General features: G+C 42.6%; 1 protein-coding gene across 4 annotated transcripts in view; it reads left to right on the top strand.

Moving 5' to 3' along the window:
* Positions 1–21,693, top strand: part of RALGAPA2 (Ral GTPase activating protein catalytic subunit alpha 2) — a 282,446-nt gene that overhangs the window by 68,041 nt on the left and 192,712 nt on the right. For all 4 annotated transcript variants that reach the window (XR_003435157.1, XM_027118095.1, XM_027118094.1 and 1 more), the window contains 4 exons: positions 4,992–5,222; positions 12,920–13,087; positions 14,092–14,229; positions 17,555–17,703. Coding sequence is in view for 3 of the 4 variants with exons in the window: in XM_027118095.1 (XP_026973896.1) it covers positions 4,992–5,222; positions 12,920–13,087; positions 14,092–14,229; positions 17,555–17,703 (686 nt within the window). In the remaining variant the exon portion in view is untranslated. The remainder of the gene's footprint in view (positions 1–4,991; positions 5,223–12,919; positions 13,088–14,091; positions 14,230–17,554; positions 17,704–21,693) is intronic.

Here is a 21,693-nt window from a genome sequence, read left to right as displayed (position 1 = left end):
TTCTGAGCCACAATGAGAGGCCTTTATTCACCCATCAGGTAGACAAAAGCTAAAAATCCTCAGGTAGACAAAAATCTGTAGGAAATATAAGAAACTCAGTCACACTCTGATAAATTTTTCATGGCGTCTTAATGTGGTTATGCAGGCAATTCAAAACGCTATCGTAGAAAGGATGTAATTTTTCCTGCCTAGTTTCAAAATTTCAGAAAATCATCACCTGTATTTATTGAAAATAAGTTGCTCATTCTTGAAAAATACATTTGGAGGATGAGAAGTAGCAAGACTAGCAAATTAACCACTGCCTCCAGGTTCTAATTTTTTTCCTGTTGACTCTTCACACTTGTGACTCATTTCCTTTTATTATATAGCTAAAAGTGTCATAAGGTTCTGACCTCCTGAGTCGGTTAGGAGAGCTTTAGCACCCTAACAGGAAAAAGGCACCAGAACTCAAACTGTCATATCCATAAAAGAAACGTTTCAGTCTCATAAAAGAGCAGCTCGAGGTGAGGCTGGCCGAGGCTGTGGCTGGTGCCTGCCCTCTCCCTTGTTCTCTCCTTCGCCCTTTCCCTCTGCTCCTCCCTGAAGGTTGCAGCAGCAGCTGGGACCCTGCTTTCCTAGTTCATGTTTAAAGACAGTCCAGAAGTGCAGGGCCCTTCCCTTTTGTCTTTGGGGAACAATTTAGGTTACCTGTGCGCTCTGAGGACAAAAATAAGTTGCTGATTGGTTCAGATCTGGGGGTGTGAACAGCCCAGGGGGGCGGTGACCAGCTTCCAGGAAGCAGAAGGCTCCCCTGGTGCCGGGGCTCAGCTTCCTGTGAGGCAGGTGCGCTGCATGTGAGGGGTGAGGTGCCGAGCACTGGGGTTCCATGAGGGGGGAAGGGATGCTGGGCAGACACCATCCAGGCCCACGGCTACTGTGCCCTGAAGGTGGCCACGCCCAAACATGGCCACTGCCGTGGTCCAGGCTGTTAATACACCTTGCAGTCAGTTGTTATGTTAGTTTCCTGCTGCTACTGTAGCTAATCACCACAAATGTGTTGTCTTACAGCTCTGGAAGCCAGAAAGCCAGAACCGGTCTCAGTGGGCTAAAATCAAGGTGTGGGCAGCTCTGTGTTCCCTCTGGAGGTTCTGGGGCGGGAGGGGGTCCATGCTCTTGCCTTACCTGGCCTCCAGAGGCTGCTGCATTCCCCAGCTCACCGCCCCTCCTCACATCATTTCTCCCTCTGTTTCCATCGTCACATCACCTTCTCTGTGTCTGCTCCTCCTGCCTCCTTGTGGGTCCTTGTGGTTACATTGGGACCACCCAAGTAATTCAGGGTCCTCTCCCTATCTCAGAATCCCTAATTTAGTCACATCTGCTCAGGCCCTTCTGCCACGTAAGGCAGCGCAGTCAAAGGTTCCGGGATTCCGGGCGCGTAGACATCTTGGTCATTATTCAGCCGACCTGTCTCCTTGTGTTTCCATTTCTGCCTTACAATTCTGTTTTCCCTCTCATCTCACGTGTGTCTACTGTATGTTCTGCTCCTCATTTACATCACACAGGAGAAAAAGCAGTTTAAACAACTGAATATTAAATTTTGGAAATGGAGTTGCAGGAATAAAAGCACATGTAATTGTATTTATCTCCTGAAAGTTTTTGTTTGGAGTTTCAAGTTTAATATAATTTTACCCGTGTAAAGTGAACATCACTGTCTAAGTCAGGTGATCCAGAATCTCTTTTCAAAGAAAGTACTGCTCTATAAAAGCCCTTTAAAACAATATTTTAAATGCTGCTTCCAAATAGAGTTCACACTTTTGCCACTATTACTGTGTTAAAGGTCATGTATGGGGGTTTTTGTGTGTGTGTTTTTCCAAAGTGAATTTACTTCCTTTTGATCTAGAACTAATAACTTTGACAGTATTTTTCACCAGGGAGGAAAGGAATTAGCTCACTTAGCCCTCGGAGAATGTGGTTTGACAGATATTCTTGTTTGGTGGCATCATTCATGGGAGAGCGAGAATACAGTTGCCTGGAAATCTGGTACCATGTTGGCAACAATGACCACAAATCCCCCTTTCAAACCTGAACATTCTTGGTGCTTCATCTCAGCCGAAAGTGTTTTCAGTGAACTATTATTTATTCCTTTGTAATTCATTTTTGTATGATATAGAAGTACTCCAGCACGTATTAGAGAAAGCGGGGTAGTGATTTTAAAATGTCAGTAGCACATTAATTAAGCATTAAAACCCAAAGAAGTCCACGAGGGAATGAAAAAGAGTGTCCGATACTAAGACAGTTGATCGCACTTATTTGTATGATAACTCTTTAGTTACAGTGTTAAAGTACCACTTTTACTAATTCTGAGCCAGCCCTTCAGTAATGATTCATGGGCTATGGGTTTCCCGAAATTGTTGTATCTTATGGGGTGAACAGTTAGAAAAGGTGAATCACACAACTTGACCCCCCTGGGGAAGCTTGTGTATCACACAGACCCACCTGTCTGTTGACTGCCACTCTAGTGCTCTGTGTTCTTACTTCTATCAAGGCAAGCGTAGGCTGCCTCCAACCCCGTGGGCAAATCATGACGGGGAATTGAGTGGCATCAGGCATCACCAGCAGAACGGCAGCTGCATCCTCGTTTCACACCTGCTTTGTGGGTGTCCTCATCTGGCCTGACCCTGAGGGTGAGCAAGTCTCAGTATGAGCCATGGGTTGAGAGGAAACCAGGGTGGGGAGGGGAGGGATTAAGTGGAGCCTGTATCATGCAATTTCCTGAGCCCTAACAGCACAGACCTAGTCCAAGCAGATATGTCTGCTTCACTGGCTAAGCCTTCATCATATGGCAAAGAGGTAAAAAGCATCTTTATATTTACCACCAGAATCAACTAATACTAAATTATAGTTGAGAATTCCAGCTTGATTGTAGTGGGCAGAAAATGGACCTCTGTCTGTAGTTAATTCGTATTCATGCTTTTATTGTTAATCTTCAGAAAAGAGGCAAGAAATGATTAAGCTTGAATTACCAGTTTGTTTCCACTCTCATCACTTACTATAATTATAAATGTCTGTTAAATCATACAGATGTTTTTGGAAAGCAGCCTTTTGCTGGTGTGAACTAGTGGAGGCTGAGAAAAGCACTGTTTTATCAAGAGTAGTTTTCAATTTATGACATGATGGGAAGTTCATCTGTGTTATCATTATGTTCTATTTGGATCACAGAGCTCACTTTTTAAAAACAATTTGGTGCCTTTAAACATAATTCTTTATGTACATGATTTTAGTTATCTAATTGCTGTGTTATCTAATTCGTTATCTAATGACCTCAAAATGGAGTGGCTTAAAACAACCACCCTTTAATCATATTACTTATTTCCCTTTCTGGGTCAGGAATTTGGGTGGGATTTGGTTGGACAATTTGTGTACTTCATGTGGCATTAGCTGAGGTCAGTGGGCGGTGGTCAGTGGCTGGCTGGTCCGGAGGGTCCAGGATGACTTCATTCCCGTGCCTGTTACTCTGGTGGGTGCAGCTGGAAGGCTGGGCTCTACTGGGCCTCCCTTTCCACGTAGCCCCTCTAGCGAGGCAGTTGGACTTCTTCCCTGGCCGCTTAGGGCTCCGAGAGCAAAAGTTCACAGAGATGCCAAGCGGGAGTGGTCAGCCTCCTGGGCCCGGGGCCCGAGAAGGCACAGGTCCCCGCCACCCTTCCGTTCTGCTGGTTAACTCTGTCCCCCAGCCAGTGGGGATCCAAAGGAGGGGATGCAGATTTCCCCCTTCTGCAGAGGGAGTGCCAAAGAATTTGTGGCCATTTAAAATTTTCTATGTAAGTATGTGTGTACTTTTTTTTTTTTGGCCTGTTGGGAAAATGAAAGTTATTGATCAAAAAGTCACAGTTTATTAAACCATAAAGGACATTAGATTTAATCCAACCTCCATGCTTTACAGATTAAAAATGTGTGTATATCAGTAAAAATGAGTAAAATTTTATTTTTCTCTGCAAGGTAGTTGACCCATCGAAAAGATGAAATAATTTCTATAGGGTAGCTCACTGCACAGTGTGACAGTGCCTTTGATAAGCCACACAGGCTTAATATCCCAGGCATGAAGAGAAAAGTTACTATCAATATAATTTTCTATTAATTTTCTCTAGAGATTATTTTTTGGATATCTGCTTTGCTTTCAAACTGTCCTTGGTAGTTACTGAAGTTATTTTGTACGACTCATTTCTTGTCACTTCTTGTAAAAAATATTCACAGTAGGTAGAATTTTAGTGGTATTTGGGTTACATATTTTTGACACAAAAGAATAATACTACTGTCATTTACAAAGATTGAAGCAAAATTACATGTATGTTGTGTTTGGAGGAAATCTTTAATTCTGGGGGAAGTGAGAGCAAAAAACAAATTAAACTTTGTGAATGCTTACATAGATTATTTTATTTCTTTGTGCTCCTAAAGCCTCTGAATATTTAAAGTTTTATAAATATTTTAGTTAAGTTTGATCCGAGATTCTGAATATAAAACTCAGATCAAGGTCCTTCTCATAAAATACTCTTTAAAGATATTGACGCTCCTCCGATCAAGGTGTCACTTACTCATGTGAATCAGATGAAGCTTCCCAGCGCTGTGGCTGCAAAAAATCCACCAAATTTTCAAATCTCTGTGACCGTAGATTAAGTGCTGAAGGGTCGAGACCAGAGGTGAATTCATTTACACGTTAATTTATTCTGTGATTTTACAGATATAAACCAAACGTTTTAGGCTGATAACATTTCGCAGCCTCCCTCCCTGCAATACTTTTCCCATTAAAATAACTTAGTTGGGGAGGAGGTTAGTTGGTGAATTAGAAAGTGGGTAAGTGCAGGTCCTGGAGTCCCTTGTGCTCCGAGCAGGGCTGCGTTTCAGCTGCTCTTCAACTGCATGGTAACCGGAGTCCCTGAAAACGAGGCAAGCCTTCAGTCTTGCCAGGTGTTCTGGAGTCTGGGAGGATCACTCAGGAGCGGGTGCCTTTCTTGCAGACCGTCGGGGGTGGAGGTGCGGTGCCGGAGCGGGCGCCGGAGCTGGACAGCGGCGGGGCGACCGAGCAGGACAGAAGCCACTCGGACAGCGGCACCTTGTCCGAGCGCCGGCTCAGCAGCTGCAGCGTCTGTGGCGTTGAGGAGGAGCACCGCGCCGTGTACGAGATGGTCCAGCGCATCCTCCTGTCCACGCGTGGCTACATCAACTTTGTGAATGAAGTGTTCCGCCAGGTGAGTGTGTGTGTGTGTGTGTGTGTGTGTGTGTGTGTGGTCACGAAGCTGAAGAGGTTTTTGTTCTTGTTCTTTCACTCACACTACTCCAAGAAATATAATCGATAAGTTGGGCTCCATCACACAACTCCATAATGATTTCTCTAATCCCGCATTTAATGTGTCATATGGAGGGGTATGATTTGGGCTTTTTGGTAATTTTTAATTTTGTTTTTATGACTTTGGTTTTTGTAAGATTCCTACATGGGGTGGGAAGATTTTATATTTGAACAAAATCATCCTGCAACTACCTCGTGTTTCCAAAACAAACTTTAAACCCAGAGGGAGGCAGGGAGAAAGCCGCTCCTGAACCCCCGCGGCACTGAACCCCCGCGGCGCGTGAGCACAGCCGAGACGGCCCGAGGCTGGGTTGTTCCAGGGCTGTAGGAGCTCACGAGCTGCAGGTTCCTGCACAGCTGGACTTTGCCCACAGAGGCATATATATGGCAGGCACCTCTAGTAGAGGTATTTATGGCCTGAGGGGAAAAAGGAGGCTGGGGAGGGGATTCAGAGGAAGGAAAGAAGCCGAGGCCAAGACGGTGAAATAATTGACCTTTGGTGGAAACTGGCAGGTGAGAAGGTGTCGGGATGAGCAGAAGTGCAGACAAGAAAACAGGTGCAGCAAGGGAGGATGCTGGAGACGTCAGAGCAGCCGGCGAGCAGCCTGCCCACCGCTGCAGCTGATTCACTGTCTGGACGTGTGTGTGACTGGACACATGTGTGACTGTCACAGTGGGGAGGGAGGTGCTGCTACTGGCATCTAGTGGGAGGGAGCCTGGATGATTTTAAGCATCTGTGGTGCACAGGACAGCATCCCCCCAACCCCCCCACCCATGACACGTGTGCCCACAAGGCAGTAGTGCTGCTGGGCAGAAACCCTCAGCTGCAGCTTCGGACATTGGAAGCAGGGCCTTGATGGCGTGAGACAATGGCCTGGCACATCGGAGCAGCCGTTGGCCACCTGTGTCTTGGAACCGGTGCCCCGGGAAATGGAGAGCTTGTACGTGATGAGCGGATAGTCGCTTAGTCTGTGCCCCGAGCAGAGGGGGAGGCCCTCGGATGGCAGAAACCTGTTGGGGGGAGAAGAGGAGGAGCCTGTTCACACATGAGCGATCACATGCACCACCAAGAGCTTCCCGCGGAGGCGAGACCCGCATGGGGAATGAGGAAACCTTCACCTCTGAGACTTATAGGAAAGAAACATCCACCGAGAGTGACAGTCCCAGCACAATCCACAGCAGTCTAGAGGTTTTACCGTATTTTGTATTTTAATCAATAAAAAATTTCTACTTAAGAAAATGGTGAGAAAGTGGCCATGGACAACGTGGAACAAGCAAGCATGGCTGTTTTCCCGTAAAACCTTACTTACAAAAATTAAGTGGCAGGCTGCATTTGCATGTGGATCATAGTTTGCTGATCCTGATCTAGAGTAATGTTTTAAACCCTTGGATACAAATACTTAAAATCAGATATCATTAACAAAGCTTTTCAATTTTGCAAAAGAGAGAAGTGCTAAATTGATGTGGTTCTACCTGTATTGCGTATTTATTTATTTATTATACACAAAGTTCCATTTGCATCCATTATTGGCATTCCACCCCTGGCAATAGTGTGTTCTAAGTTCTAGATTCAATCAAAATCCTAACTTCAGTGTAAATTCAGTTTTGAAGTAGAAACTGCATCATTGAGGTAACTGCAGACTACTTATGCCTGAAGTTATGAGCCATCTTTGTATCATGAAATTCAAAAACGTTTACATTTTATAATTATTCTTTTTTTTCTTTTTTTTTTGCGGTACGCGGGCCTCTCACCGTTGTGGCCTCTCCCGTTGCGGAGCACAGGCTCCGGACGCGCAGGCTCAGCGGCCATGGCTCATGGGCCCAGCCGCTCCGCGGCATGTGGGATCCTCCCGGACCGGGGCACAAACCCGTGTCCCCTGCATCGGCAGGTGGACTCTCAACCACTGCGCCATTAGGGAAGCCCTATAATTATTCTTAATCAAATATAATTTGAAAGCTTATATGAAATTTCAAATATGATTATCATGCATTGTTAAAATACTGAAATAGAGACATTTGGGAAAAGGGGCATGGGTTTGAACATTGCGTTTTATTGCCCTCTCTTGGTCAATGATGAAGTTTTCTTTTATGGAAGACAAAATGTGACTTCTTTTATAATAATTTCTTTTTTAATTTTAAATTCTTCAGAGACTAAGCCTAAAGGCTGTTAAAGTTTAAAAATGTGCATTCATTCAAGAAGTGCACGTTTTCAGTGTGGAGTTAAGATGTGTGTGTACGTAACAGAGAACAGCGCAAGAGGCAGGTCAGATGTCCACACGCATGATGTGGGAACAAAGGCCCACGAGGACCACTGGGGGCTGGGTGGCTCAGGGCAGGGCTGACGGAGCAGTCACCTCAGACTGGATGGTTCAGTGAGTTGAAGGCAGTGGCCGTAGACGGTTCCTGAGGGAGATGAGGTTTGGCAAGGTTCAAGGCAGTCTCCAGCAGGCAGGCTGGGCGGGTGGAGTGCGTCAGGAGTGCGGTTCTGATCCCTGGGTCACTCCACCAGAAACTTGTGTCCTAACTGCTGTTTTTCAGGCTACCTTATGTGATCATTTGTTGGTCATGAAATCAATGTAGTGGGTCAAGAGCCAGTATTTTTTTAAAAATTAATGAAATAGAGTAAAATAGAACAGACCAAAAAAACTCACAGCACAGTGCATATTGTAAGAATTAGTATTTCCTTGTGAAACTTCTGACTTATTTTTGTGTATACTACATACACAAATGCATATATCCTTATGGAAAATGTCTTACTTAGGTTATGATCTGAAATGAAAGTACTGCTCTAAAGGATGTTTGTTCACTAGGTTGTTTTGTTGGTGGTTTGGTTTTATTTTAAAGAGCAACTTTATTTTTATTAAAAAAAAGATGAATTCATTAGATAAAGATAGTATCTTTCTATAGATATAAGTATAGTGTAGAAAGCCAAAAACAAATCACTCAAACACTGCCATCCAAGTAACTGTTATCAGTGTTAGAAGAGCATCATTCTCAGTATTTCTCTGTGTGTATAGATGGCTGCTGGCCTGGCAGCATGAGAGACCAGCAGAGAGGACAGGGTGAGACAGGATATGAACAGACAGGAAGCAGCCTGGTGGACGGTTAGACAGGAGGGCTTACAGATGAGCTGATAGACATAAACGAACTGGCAGGCAGGCGTAGAACAGACAGGAAGGTGCAGACTGGCCAGCCAGCAGAGGTGGAGATAAGCAGGAAGGTGTAGCCAGACAGGTGGGTGGGTGCAGGTAGACGGGCAGACAGAGGTAGAATTTGGCTGGCAGGGATGGGTAGACAGGCAGGCAGGCAGTCGTGGACAGAAACAGGCGAATTAGACAGAGGTTGACCAAGGTGAAGGCAGGGGCCACGACAGGTGTGTGGAAGTGGCAGGGTTGGGGTGGGGGACCTCAGAATAGCTTTATGACAATGGAACCTTTAATTCTGAGTGAATCTTTAATGCAGTTTTAATGGGTAGTTCTGAATTTTATTTTTACCTGAATTTAACAGAAGAGAAGACAGCAAACCCGAAGGAATTGTTGAAATTCCAGTAAATATTCCTTTACCACAAGAAATATTAATTGCTAGAAGACGTGTCTATAATAAAAAGATTATAATAGCATTAAAATATTGGAATCACTTTTTACCTGCATGTTTTAATGTTAGGTGGCACTTGATTTCTTGTTATGAAACGTGAAGAGCTTAGCAGCCTTGTATTTTTTTGAGCCTCCTCTCCCCATCTCCTGATTTCATTATATTATAAATTTATAATATAATGAATATATAAATATGCATTATATTGTAAATTTACATTTGCAGTTGATTTTGGAATCCTGATAGGCAGAGGCATTTAATCTTGGTTCTGTATTTTGACAGATTCGTTCCTCCTGGTGTCCACAGCCCTAAAATACTTGCTTTGATTGACTTCTTGGTTGGTCTCGTTTTGTCACTGACTGGTGTTTTCAAGTAGTTGTATTGGCAGCTCTATTCCCTGAGTCCTACTTATTTATTTATTGAACTATAGTTGATTTACAATATTGTGTTAGTTTCAGGTATACAGCAAAGTGACTCACTTTTATATATATATATATATATATATATATATATATATATATATATATATAACATATATTACATAGAATATAACATATAGAATATAACACATAGAATATGGAATATAGAATATATATGACATACAGAATATAGAATACAGAAGATATATATTCTTTTTCAGATTCATTTCCATTATAGGTTATTATCAATACAAGATACTGAATGTAGTTCCCTGTGCTATATAGTAAATCCTTGTTGTTTATCTACCTTGAGTCCTTTTGTGATGGGTAATGTTTTCTTTTTGCCTTTGCACATGAACAGTAGTTTAGCTGGTTATAATAATTTCAGGTCACTTTCTTCCTCTTAGCAATTTATACATCAAAACTTTTCTAGATAAACAAATCAGAAGAGGCAAGAAAACCTCACAAGGATTTCAGTTATACAATTGAGACTTTAGAATGAATATGTTTAACACGTTTAAAGAAATAAAAGACAAGCTTGAAAATGTTTGCAGAAAACAAGAAACCATAACAGATAACTAAGCAGATATGAATAGGAAGAAAATAGAACTTCTAATGATGAAAAAAATGTAATAATTGAAATATTAAAGGAAAATTTCAATGGGTAGGTTTAATAGCAGATTAGATACAGCTGAAGAGGGAATGCATTTGATGACAGGTCTGAAGAAATTATCCTGAATGCACCTTGGAGAGACAAAGAGAGGAAGAGTATGAGAGATTGAGACGTGGAGGAGAGTGAGAAGGTCTGATGTATGTGTTCAGCTCTCTTCTATCCTTGTTATTTTTATTTTTTTGCGGTACGCGGGCCTCTCACTGTCGTGGCCTCTCCCGTTGCGGAGCACAGGCTCTGGATGCGCAGGCTCAGCGGCCATGGCTCACGGGCCCAGCCGCTCCGCAGCAAGTGGGATCTTCCCGGACTGGGGCACGAACCCGCGTCCCCTGCATCGGCAGGCGGACTCTCAACCACTGCGCCACCAGGGAAGCCCTATCCTTGTTATTTTTGTCTGCTCTTTTCTCAGCTGAGAAATATCCTACTCCGACTGTGGGTTTGTCTGTGTTCACAGTTTATCAGTATTTGATATATATGAATATGAATTTTACTAAGTAAAATTCTTAGTTGCAATACAGATTTAAAATTATTATATGTTCCTTTGAATTGAATCTTTTATCATTAAGAACTTTTTTTCCCTCTAATAATGCCTTTTTTTTTTTTTTTCCTCAAAATTTTTCTTGCCTGTTCTGAATATAGCTCTCCAGTTTTCTTTTGGTTAGTATTTTCATGGTGATCTTTTTCTAACTTTTTGCTTTCAACGTCCCCTTTTCATATGTTTTGGATGTCCTCTTATAAATGGCATGTGGTCTTTTTAATAGTTTTTAAAATCCAACCTTATAATCTCCATCTTTTGATTGGAGCATTATTGCATTTACATTTAATGTAACAACTGCTATAATTGTGTTTACATCTACTATCTTTCTACTTTCTGTCTTAATTTTTTCAGACTGATTACATTTAGCATCCTATTTTTCTCCTCTAGATAAGTATTTTTACACTCATTTGTAATACTTTAAGCATTAACAATATGCATCCCTAACTTAAAATCTAGCTAATTTCAACTTTTACCTCTCGGTATGCATTTTATTTCCATTTACTCCTTCTCAGTTTATATACCACTGTTACATATGTGTATGCCATTTAATGCCATATTATGAATATATAATATGTATTGTATATACACAAATATATATATACATATACATATATATCATCTCCTTCAGAACTACTATAATTATTTTATCCAGTTTTATTCTTTTTATTCATATATATATATTATTCATTCAGATTTATCCAAATAATTACCATTTTTATTGCACTTTATTTCTTCCCAAATCTCTGACCTGGAATTATTTTCCTTCTGCTTAAAGAATAACTTTTAGTATTTCCCTTAGATTAGGTCTCTTGGTAAAAATGTTCTCATTTTCTTATCTGAAAAAGTCTTTGTTTTGCTTTTATTTTTGAACTATTTCTTTATGGATGTCAGATTCTACTTCGGCAGCTGTTTTCTTTCTGCACATTGAATATTTTGTTCCATTGGTTTTCGGCTTTCATTGTTTCTTTGAGAAGTTATGCTAAGTTATGTGGTTATTCCTTTGGAAGAAATGTGTCTGTTTTCCCCCTGGCTCCTTTTAAGGTTTTCAGATTGTCTTTGGTTTTCAGCAGTCTTAGTGTAATATACTTTGAATGTATCCTGCTTGTGTTTCTTTGTGATTATTGAATCTGTGGCTTGATGTGTTTTATCATTTTGGGTAAAATTCTCAGCCATTCTATCTTCAGATATTGTTTCTGCTGCTTTTGACTCATTCTTTCCTTCTGCATCTCCAGCCATGGGATAACCTTTGCATTGAGTTCTCTCTCACCTCTCTTCTGATGGAGCCATCCTTTGTGCTTCATTCTGTATATTTTCATCGGATTTTTTTTTCCAGTTTACTCTTCAGCTACGTCCATCCTACTGTCAGCCATTTACACTGGGCTTTTAATTTGGGTTATTTTATTTTTCAATTTCATATACATCTTTTTCTGATACTTTACCTAGATCTCTTATATGTTTAAATTATTATCTATTTTTAATGTGATTTTATTAATGTTGACTTCTTTTCTCACATTTCTGATTTTTTTATTAATGTGCTATATATCATATTAATCAGACTGTGCAAATAATTTTGGTTTTAATGTGCTTTTATTTTCCTCCAGAGGGGATTTATATTTGCTTTCTGGGAGGAAGGTAATATTGAATTTGGGTTACATAGTTGTCTATGTTTGGATTCTGATCACCTTAAACAAAAATTCTGTGTGCAGATGTGTAAGGGGATTCTTTAATGTTAAAAAGTTCACATAAGTATGCATAATGCTACAACTGGCCAGTTGGACAACTGACTCTCAAGAAAAGAAGGGAGGGAAGGAAGGAGGAAAGAAAGAAGGAAGGGAAAGGAAGAAAGAGAAAGGAAAGGACAGAGAAAGGCAAAAAAAGACAAAAGAAAGAAAACAAAAGCCCTGGTTGGTAACATTTGCCAACTTCTCTGTTGCCACTACTCCCACTATGGCCAATTCAAGTTACCAAAACAGTGTCACTGAATGTGAACTTGGGAAGAGACATGACAACTGGCTGTACTATAATCTCTACCATCTCATCATCTATTTCTCATTTGTGGGGAAAAGTTCTCAGTTGTACAATTATTATTGTTCATACAGAAAATCAATATATCTCTATAGGTATGCATTTTGGTTATTTTGTGGAAAAAAAAATTGCATTTTGTTTTCTGGCCCAGTTACACAATTGGCCCAATTGAAGCAACTGCCGTAAACACAATTGTCTTTTTTCCTCAGATAAGTTTGGTGTGCACAGGAACATGTGGCCCTGTGTAGTCTGTGTTTCAAAGGAAAGTCTGAGATTGGTGCTGGGTGTTGAAAATGTCTGTTGGGCTCTTTGGTGACCTGAACTTGTGTTAAAGGGAGTTTCTCTTATCATTTTAGGCATTTTTGCTGCCTTCCTGTGACATAGCTGTAACCAGAAAAGTAGTTCAAGTGTACAGAAACTGGATCCTCCAGGACAAACCTGTGTTCATGGAGGAACCAGACATAAAAGAAGTTGCCCAAGAAGATGCTGAAAAATTAGAATTTTCAGAGACTGATAAGAAGCAGGTAATATTTTATCGCTTAGTGTTTGAGTTGGGAACATCTGTATTAAAATATAAAGCAAAGTATTCTGCTCCGTCAAGGGTCGTAGTCAGGCCACCTCTTTGTTGTCAGCTCTGTTGCTCTCGGGTTGCTGAGTTCCATGATGAGCGCCTGCCTCAGGGAGGCTGCTTCTGTTCTCTGTTCAAGGTCCTCTGTCACATCCTAAGCTCAGGCTTGGCCACATGTGCGTGGCAGCTTCTTTATTCACTACTGCATGAGAGTCTTTGAATAAGCCAATATACTTTGCATGTCTCTGTATGAGACTAAAAATGTCACTGCCATATCGTTGATATGCTTAAATAAGTAATATTCACTTAACTAAATTTAGAATGTTTTGGCAGACTTTCCTTGTACAGTGGCCATACCAGCAACAGTCCAATGTGACACACAATATTAATAAGCGAAGTGAGCCTCGCTTCAGGGCTGGGTGCTGTTCTCAGAGAGGGGTGCTATCAGGATGGACCTTTCATTCCATGTTAGATAAAGCCACAGGTGCGAGTGGGCCTCTACTTGATGCACAAAAAAAACTTAGGTCGTATTCGTATTTATATTTCTGGCATGCTATTTTGACATCTAGTCTGAGAATTCTTTCTAAAAGTGGGTGTTTGTCGTGGCAATTAACACCAAACATTAAAAAATACTTGTAACCAAAGGTATATCACTTTTAAATATCTACATTAATTCCCTAATTTGATTTTTCAATATTGAAGTCATCTTAATAACTAGTCATGAGATCAAAACAAATCAACAGTCATGTTCACTGGGTCACTGGACAAACGTTATCTATTTCTTCAGCACATACTAAGTGCTAAGCACCATTTTAGGTGATGGAGGTAGAATGGTGAACACAATAGAAGAGAGACTTGCCTTCTAGAACCTGTAATCTCATGAATTCTGGTGAGCGTAAGGAACTAAATACACAACATGTGCTTCTCCCCACTCTGTTGACTGATTGTTATTTTCTAAAGACCTCATCTGAAAGTTCTGGTCACAAGCGATCTTCCAGTTGGGGACGAACTTATTCCTTCACGAGTGCTGTGAGCAGAGGGTGTGTGACCGAAGAGGAGAATAAAAACGTGAAGGCTGGGGCCCAGGCTATGCTGCAGGTATGCTCTGGCCACAGACGGGAAGGCTCCCGGATGGAGTCAGCTTGAACATTTTGTTTATTGGGGGTGACATCGTATAAAGTATGGTGATGTTTTTAGCTATCCATCAGTAAACAGCCCTTAAATTCTCATGCTAAGTTTTCTTTCTGCTTTCCCACCTTCAATTTATAAAGATTTTTTTTTTTTTTTAGTCAGAGAAGCATCTGAACTGGTTGCAGTTTTTTGAGAGGGATTGTTAAACAGTGAATATATGACTGAGATTTCAACCTTAAAAGTATCTTCTTTTTATTTATTTATTTAACATCTTTATTGGAGTATAATTACTTTACAATGGTGTGTTAGTTTCTGCTTTATAACAAAGTGAATCAGCTGTACATATACATATGTTCCCATATCCCCTCCCTCTTGCATCTCCCTCCCACCCTCCCTATCCCACCCCTCTAGGTGTTCACAAAGCACTGAGCTGATTTCCCTGTGCTATGCGGCTGCTTCCCACTAGCTATCTATTTTACGTTTGGTAGTGTATATATGTCAATGCTACTCTCTCACTTCTTCCCAGCTTACCCTTCCCCCTCCCCGTGTCCTCAAGTCCATTCTCTACGTCTGCGTCTTTATTCCTGTCCTGCCCCTAGGTTCTTCAGAACCATTTTTTTTCTTTTTTTAGATTCCATGTATATGTGTTAGCATACGGTATTTGTTTTTCTCTCTCTGACTGACTTCACTCTGTATGACAGACTGTAGGTCCATCCACCTCATTACAAATAACTCAATTTCTTTTCTTTTTACGGCTGAGTAATATTCCATTGTATATATGTGCCACATTCTGAACACATATGGGTAGTGAGTTACCTGGATTCTAATTTGTAAGACAAATTTGGTGATTATATAATCGTATAAGTAATATTCCTCTTAAAACTTGCCTGTGTTTATGAAGAATGATGATTAATGCAGTAATTTTTAGATATTTATCTGAATGAATATATGAAATACCATTTGGGAACATTGGGAAAAGCAGCTTTGGCTTATCACTCAGTCTCCCCAGATCTCAGGATTTGATCTCAAAAATGGAGATTTATCTCAAAAAAAAAGATTGCCTCTTGGGTTGCACCCAGTGTGAAGGTTGTTAGAAGTATAAGTGAAAACACAGGGTCCCTCTCTTTCCCCTGATCCCTGGCACCCCACCCTCCTCCCCATATCCATATGCACGTTCCTCTGTGTCCAGTTAGGCCTCCCACACAGAGGCTGGGCGTAGGGTCTGGGGCAGGAAGGCATGGTACCCAGTTTTCAGTGATACCGTGTTTCTGTCATCTGTCTCTTGAGAGGATTCCTTATCGTGGGATCCTTTTTGTTTTTAAATTAATTGGCAGTTTAATATACTGTAATTAATAAATTTTCTCATTTTTCATTGAAAATCAGCAAATAATTTGAAAATCAGCAAATAATATTAGCTTTAAAAAACTCAAGATGATTTTACTTGAATAGCTTCAGAGAATTTTGACGCAGCTCCTAAATGTCACCTGTGTGCCCACCAGAGCAGTGGTTGCAGGAGTCCCCGCCCCGCCCCCTCCCCGCAGAGCATCCCGTAGTCGGCCAGTTGGGGTTGCGGGTGCCTGTTATTTCCCTGAGTTCAGGTGAGTTATTTATTCTCTAGAAGGAGAACTTAATCCCCTTGGCTGAGCCAAGAAAGAGAATTTCTACTTGATTATAGCTCTACAGTTTTAAAAAATATTTTGTTTGGATTTAGATAGCTGTTTTTGTTCTCATTTTATCGAGTACCTTGGTCCTTGATTTGGTTAATGAGGAAAACGTGGCCAAATGAAGGTTTGATAAGATAGTACTGTTTTATAGTTGCTTCTGACAGGTACAGTTTGGACATACTCATTTTGTTGATCTATTTTTATCCTAACTGATACTAACATGGTAATAAATAGTCATGGAGTCAACATTTTTGATGTTGTTTTGAAAGTAAAGTGAAAGAAATATAATATATGAAGACTCCTCACTTTTACTTTGGAGTATGCAAAGGTTTAAAATTAAATCAAGGAGCCAAGTACATTGAATTAAAAAGAATCTGTATTGTAGTATATCATCTATGGCGTACTTCTTTAAAAGACATAGTCACTAAAGCTATAGTTCGCTAGTCAAAAGGTTCTTTATTTTCATTTTTCTTACTCGAAGCTTAGTAAATCTTCACAAGTGCTGTTATCATCTGTTATCAACTATTACAGTGCTGATTTTGTGATTCTTCCTAGAAAATTGGGACACAATACATTTTTAATCTTGCATAAAATTATCTCAGAGGCTGTCAGCATTTTAGTTCGCCCACTTGACTTTTGAGTGTGCTCATTTCAGTTCCTCTGGTCAGTTTGTGCATCTGTTTTGAGATGCTGTGTTAATGGATTTCGTCCACAAGTGAGCCAGCTCTGTTTGTCCCCAGATCATTGGTGTCTGTGCTGTTGAATAGAGAGGAGAACTAAGAGGGACTGTAGGTCTAGAAGGTGGAGAAGCTCCACCCTTGGCACCAGGTTGACAGCTCAGAATGTCCTGACTCTGTGTAAATGATGACACGTTGTTATGCCGCAGCAGTGCCCCTGGGCAATAACTCCCTACAGGGTAGCCTGGATCCGTGCTCCCCACAACTCTCTAAGGATGGTACAGGACAGGGGACTTGTATCCTAAAGGCAGAGTGTAGAGCAGTTGGCGTACTTTCTAAATTTTGTTGGAAATCTCAGTTTTTATCCTAAGAATTTCCTTAGGTTTTGTGTTCTGCTGCATATTGTATTTCTCATATTGAAAACCCATGCTCCTGGAAGGTGTGCAGTGTTGGCCACACGCCTTTGCCCCTTTGCTGGCTGCCCTTTGGGTGGTACTGGCTGCCTCCTGTCAGCAAGGCCTTCATGTCAGCAAGGCTGGAGACTCAACAAGAGCCCAGTCTTTCTTTCCAGCCGCTGTCTGACCCAGGGCCCCTACCCTCTCTGCCGGCCCCCCAAGGTTCCTCACCCACAGGCAATGATCCTGTCTTATCTTTTTAAAAAATTTTTGAGGGGGTGTCAAAAAGAAATCTGCAGAAGCCTTTCTGATTCATAAATTTCCAAATCTGCAATATTAATATGTAATAGCAATTATTTTTCTAGAAAAGATCTTTCAAGGATCAGTATTTAAGTAATTCTAAGGGGTGAACTAGAATAAATTTAAGTATGTGTTGGTACCACTTGTCTTATTGAAATAGCTCAAAGGTGAAATTAATATCATTCCCTTTAAACAAAATTTGTTCAGGTTTATCTGTTTAATTATATCTTCTCATGTAAAATGTGTTGATTCTAAGGTATTTTTGACAAACGCTGCAAACGTCTTCTTGCTGGAACCGTGTGTGGAAGTTCCCATGCTCTTGAAGGAGCAAGTTGATGCGTGTAAAGCTGTTCTGATGTTTTTTAGGCGCATGATAATGGAGCTTACAATGAATAAGAAGACATGGTGAGTATCTTTTCAGTAAATTAACACTGTAAAACAGATGTTTCTGTTTTCAGCGAAATAATTAAAATGCTAAAGGCTTCGTTTATTAAATAGCTCTACAAAGTGAACGATGAGATGATAATCAGTCTTTTGTAACAGAATTATGAAGGTAAGTATCCAGTACTTTGACAGTTCATTTATTTTCATTATTGGTTTTAAAAAAAGTTCTCAAATTAAGAGAAAGCAGTCATATTACTTAATAGTAGATTTTTCCATTTTAAACTGTCGTCAAGCAGTTTGTGGAAAAGCAGTAACTGACGTTTCATAATGTCATTCTTCATAATCCCAGGAGGGTTGGTTAATTGCTCCAGAATACTTTTAACTGATTTGATTGTTTTAAACTTGAAGTTTTAAATTCATTTTAGAAAAACAGTTATTTTAAGTGATAAATTGTCAGAGTGCAGTGAAAAATATAGTGGCGTCATTAAAATACACGTATGTGAAGTGTTTTCCTCCTGGTCGTTCATTTTTGTTTGGTGTCTTTGTGTCTATAATGTCCCAGAGGTAAGCAGTGCATTAGAGTTTCCCGTGATGAGTGTCTGCACATCCCTCCAGCTCCTAAGGTTTGGGGGGTGGGGGGCAGCCTCTCCCTTCTACTTGTCCAGTCCGGTCCTTGCAGGTTCCTCCCACCCAGGGAGCACCCTCCCTACCTGCCTGGCAGTGGTCAGCACCTTCAGACCCGGGCTGGTGGCACCTGCCTCCCAGAAATGCTCGGGGTCCCTGTTCCCAGGCCTGTGCTCTGGAGGCTGGAGCCGTTGCTCAGGGAGCCATGGGGGTGAGATGGGACTGAGCCCGCAGGGCCTCCAGGGCCTTGCATCCAGCCCTTTTCTTTCTCAGATGAGGGGGAGCGGGCCCAGAGGAAGCCGGCGGGCCGAAGGTGCACAAATACAGGAACCACAGATGCCAAAATGGTCACTTGAAGCTGTACCTTCCGGTGTCATCTTTCCCAGACTTTTACACTTAGCACTGTTTGCCGAGAAGCTGTTGCTAAAGCGTCACAGGGATGAACAAGGCAATTTAAACAAAGTTAAAAGCTGTGTCAGTGATGCTGAAAGCAATGAGAAATGCTGGAAGCTTTCAACTGAAATATCTGCTCCACATACCAGTTGTATCAAGTGTTTTTGATGCTTTTTTTTTCCTTTGAAAACTCTATGAATTCTGTATACCAGTGTATCAGTAATATTTTGATATTTTTGATAATCTTTTTTGGGGTGAAAATTCTAGGAAATAAAATTAAACAATGCTTCTCTGTTTCTTTAATAATTCAGAGATTTCCAGGTAAAACTATAAAAAAATCAAAATATAGGAATAGATGAAAATACTCACCGAAAAAAAAAAACTAAAGTCAGTAGAGCATAGACCAGGGATGTGATCTATTTGCCTAGCAGATTTTCCTGTGTATTGAAGTACCGGACGATCAGTGAATTCCCTCCCTCCCTCCCTCCCTTCTTTCATCTGGTAAATAACTAGGGAGCTTCTACTGTGAGGACAGAGGGTAAACTAGACAGACAGGGTCCCTGCCCTCCCGAGGCATCAGTCCTCATAGGCCTGAGAGACGCGATGAACACAAAAGTGGGGTCAGGTGGGGTTCAGCGCTAAGAACCGTGGAGCTGGTTGTGGGGGGCAGTGTGGAGGGTGGGAAGGCCTCTCTGAGCAGAGCCCAGAGGGAAGAGCATCCCCACGAGGAGGAACTGCAGGTCACAGCTGCTGGGTTCCGGGCAGGATGAGATGGCGGCCAGTGCAGTGGGGGGCACCCCAGGCCAGGGGGCACAGGGCCCCGCGGGCTGCAGGAAGGTCCCCGCTACCTCTGCTTGAGCGCGAGAGTGTGACACGACCCGATTTATGTTTCCAAAAGATCTCTGGCTGCTGCGTGGAGAGAGACAGTGCCTGGAGTGCAGACTCTGTGGCGGTGGATGACGGTGGCTGAGAGCAGGCTGTAGCCCGGCAGGTGCCGAGTAGTGGCCCCCAAAGAGGGGATAGCCGGTGTTAGTGAGTAGGTGTGCAAGGAGATGGGGGCAAAGCAGAGACCAAAGAGGCAGCAAGAGCCGCTCCTCCGCCACTCGGGAGCACACATGGGCCGTCCTGGTCTCGCTCTTCAGGCAGGTCCCCTTTGAGAGGAGCGACCAGAGTTAATGTTTCTCAAAACACAAAGGAACAAGCAGAGATCAGAACTGTTAGCAAAGATTTTTCCAAACTGGAGGTAGTTTTCCACCCCCATTCTCTTCCAGAAGACTCCGTGTGGGAATGTTGTGGTTCCCAAGCTTTCTTAGGTTCAGAAATTAAACCTGCCTTGTGTCTGTGTCGATCTTTGCCTCCATCAGGTCTGCATCTTCGGTAACAGTTCCCATGACTGAGGTTTTGGCTGAAAGTTACTACGTTTCTTGTTCTCACGTTCGCACAATGGGTGTGGAAGGGGCTGTTTTTCCTTGTCTTGAGCATCACACAAGGTGCGCAGCAGAGGCGACCCTGGGTGCAGCCCTCCCTTCCCCCTGTGACAGGGCCCGGGGGACGCTGGCCGGGCCGAGCGCAGGCTGTCCCAACCCTGGGCCATTTCTCCCCTCATCCTCCTCAAAGTCGCCAGCTGCTCCAGGCATGCGTGCCCCGATCCTCTAGTCCTGAGCCTGCAGGGTCCGTGGGTAGGGGGCCGGGCGGGCAGGCAGAGCAGAGCACAGTGGGAACGGGCACCTGCAGAAACCAGGACGGAAGTCGGACAGGGTCAGCCACGAGGAGGGCAGGAGACCCTGGAGAAGTTTAATGAGATCCAGCATCGTGTTAAGAGAAAACATTGTTCTCAGAAATGTGAGAAAACTATAAAGGAACCATGATTTGAGATCTCATTATCCAACCTGGACCAGATTACTTTGTCCACTTGGTTTTATCACTGAAGAGCCAGGCCAAGGAGGAAGTTACAGAGATGAACGAACGGTTCGTGCTCAAGACCTCGAAGTAGTTAAAGGGACCGGGGTGATTTCCCTCCATTAACAGAAAATAATGTGTTCTCCGTTTCCATGGCATCTGGGGGAAGATGTGAAGAATGTAACTCAGCTGTGAGAGAGAAGAATGCCCTTTGGCTGTGCTAGAGAACTTACCATCATCATCACAATTAGCGGTGCTATTTTGTGTCTCTAGTGTTTTATACTCTTCAAAGACTTCTTACATAAAATGCCATCTCCGGGACTTCCCTGGTGGCGCAGTGGTTAAGAATCCGCCTGCCAATGCAGGGGACATGGGTTCGAGCCCTGGTCCGGGAAGATCCCATATGCTGGGGAGCAACTAAGCCCGTGTGCCACAACTACTGGGCCCACGTGCCACAGCTACCTAAGCCCGTGCGCCTAGACTCGTGCTCTGCAACAAGAGAAGCCACCTCAATGAGAAGCCCGCGGACCGCAACAAAGAGTAGCCCCTGCTCGCCACAAATAGAGAAAGCCCACACGCAGTAACGAAGACCCAAAACAGCCAAAAAAAAAAAAAACACCGTGCGAGGAGTGCTGTGATGGAGACATTGTGACCGCGGTTCCGAGGGGTGCCCTGTTTGCAGAGTCAGGATCTTCCAGGCACAAAGCTCTGTACCCTAAGCGTCCAGTGGTGACCTTTCCCAGCCCTCCTACCTGTGGGAGTGCTGTGGAGCGCGGCCACCCACCACTGCCGACGGAAGACCTCCCCAGGACGAGGACCAGAAAGTCCATGTTGTTTACTGTCACACAGAGAGATAGGGAGGCCGCTCAGTTTAAGTAAAATAATGGATGTGAAAGTTTGAGAATGCTGCGTAAGTTCAGTAGGCACGTTCTCCCCGTGTGCCGTAGGTGCTGGCACAGGTGGAGAAAACGCGTCGCCTCCATTTTTACAACCGGGGGGTGGTGGTCAAGCTGGGATGAGACCTGGGTTGTCCTGTCTACTGATGTGGGCACAAGAGGCGTATTTTTAGAACTGTGGTAACATAAGCTAGCTTAT

The sequence above is a fragment of the Aethalodelphis obliquidens genome, unplaced genomic scaffold (assembly GCF_003676395.1).
Source record: "Aethalodelphis obliquidens isolate GAN/ISIS:26980383/991018 unplaced genomic scaffold, ASM367639v1 scaffold18, whole genome shotgun sequence".
Classification (NCBI taxonomy): Eukaryota; Metazoa; Chordata; class Mammalia; order Artiodactyla; family Delphinidae; genus Aethalodelphis; species Aethalodelphis obliquidens.
Note: the sequence above shows the minus strand (reverse complement) of the source record. Positions and strands in the feature narration are given on the sequence as shown.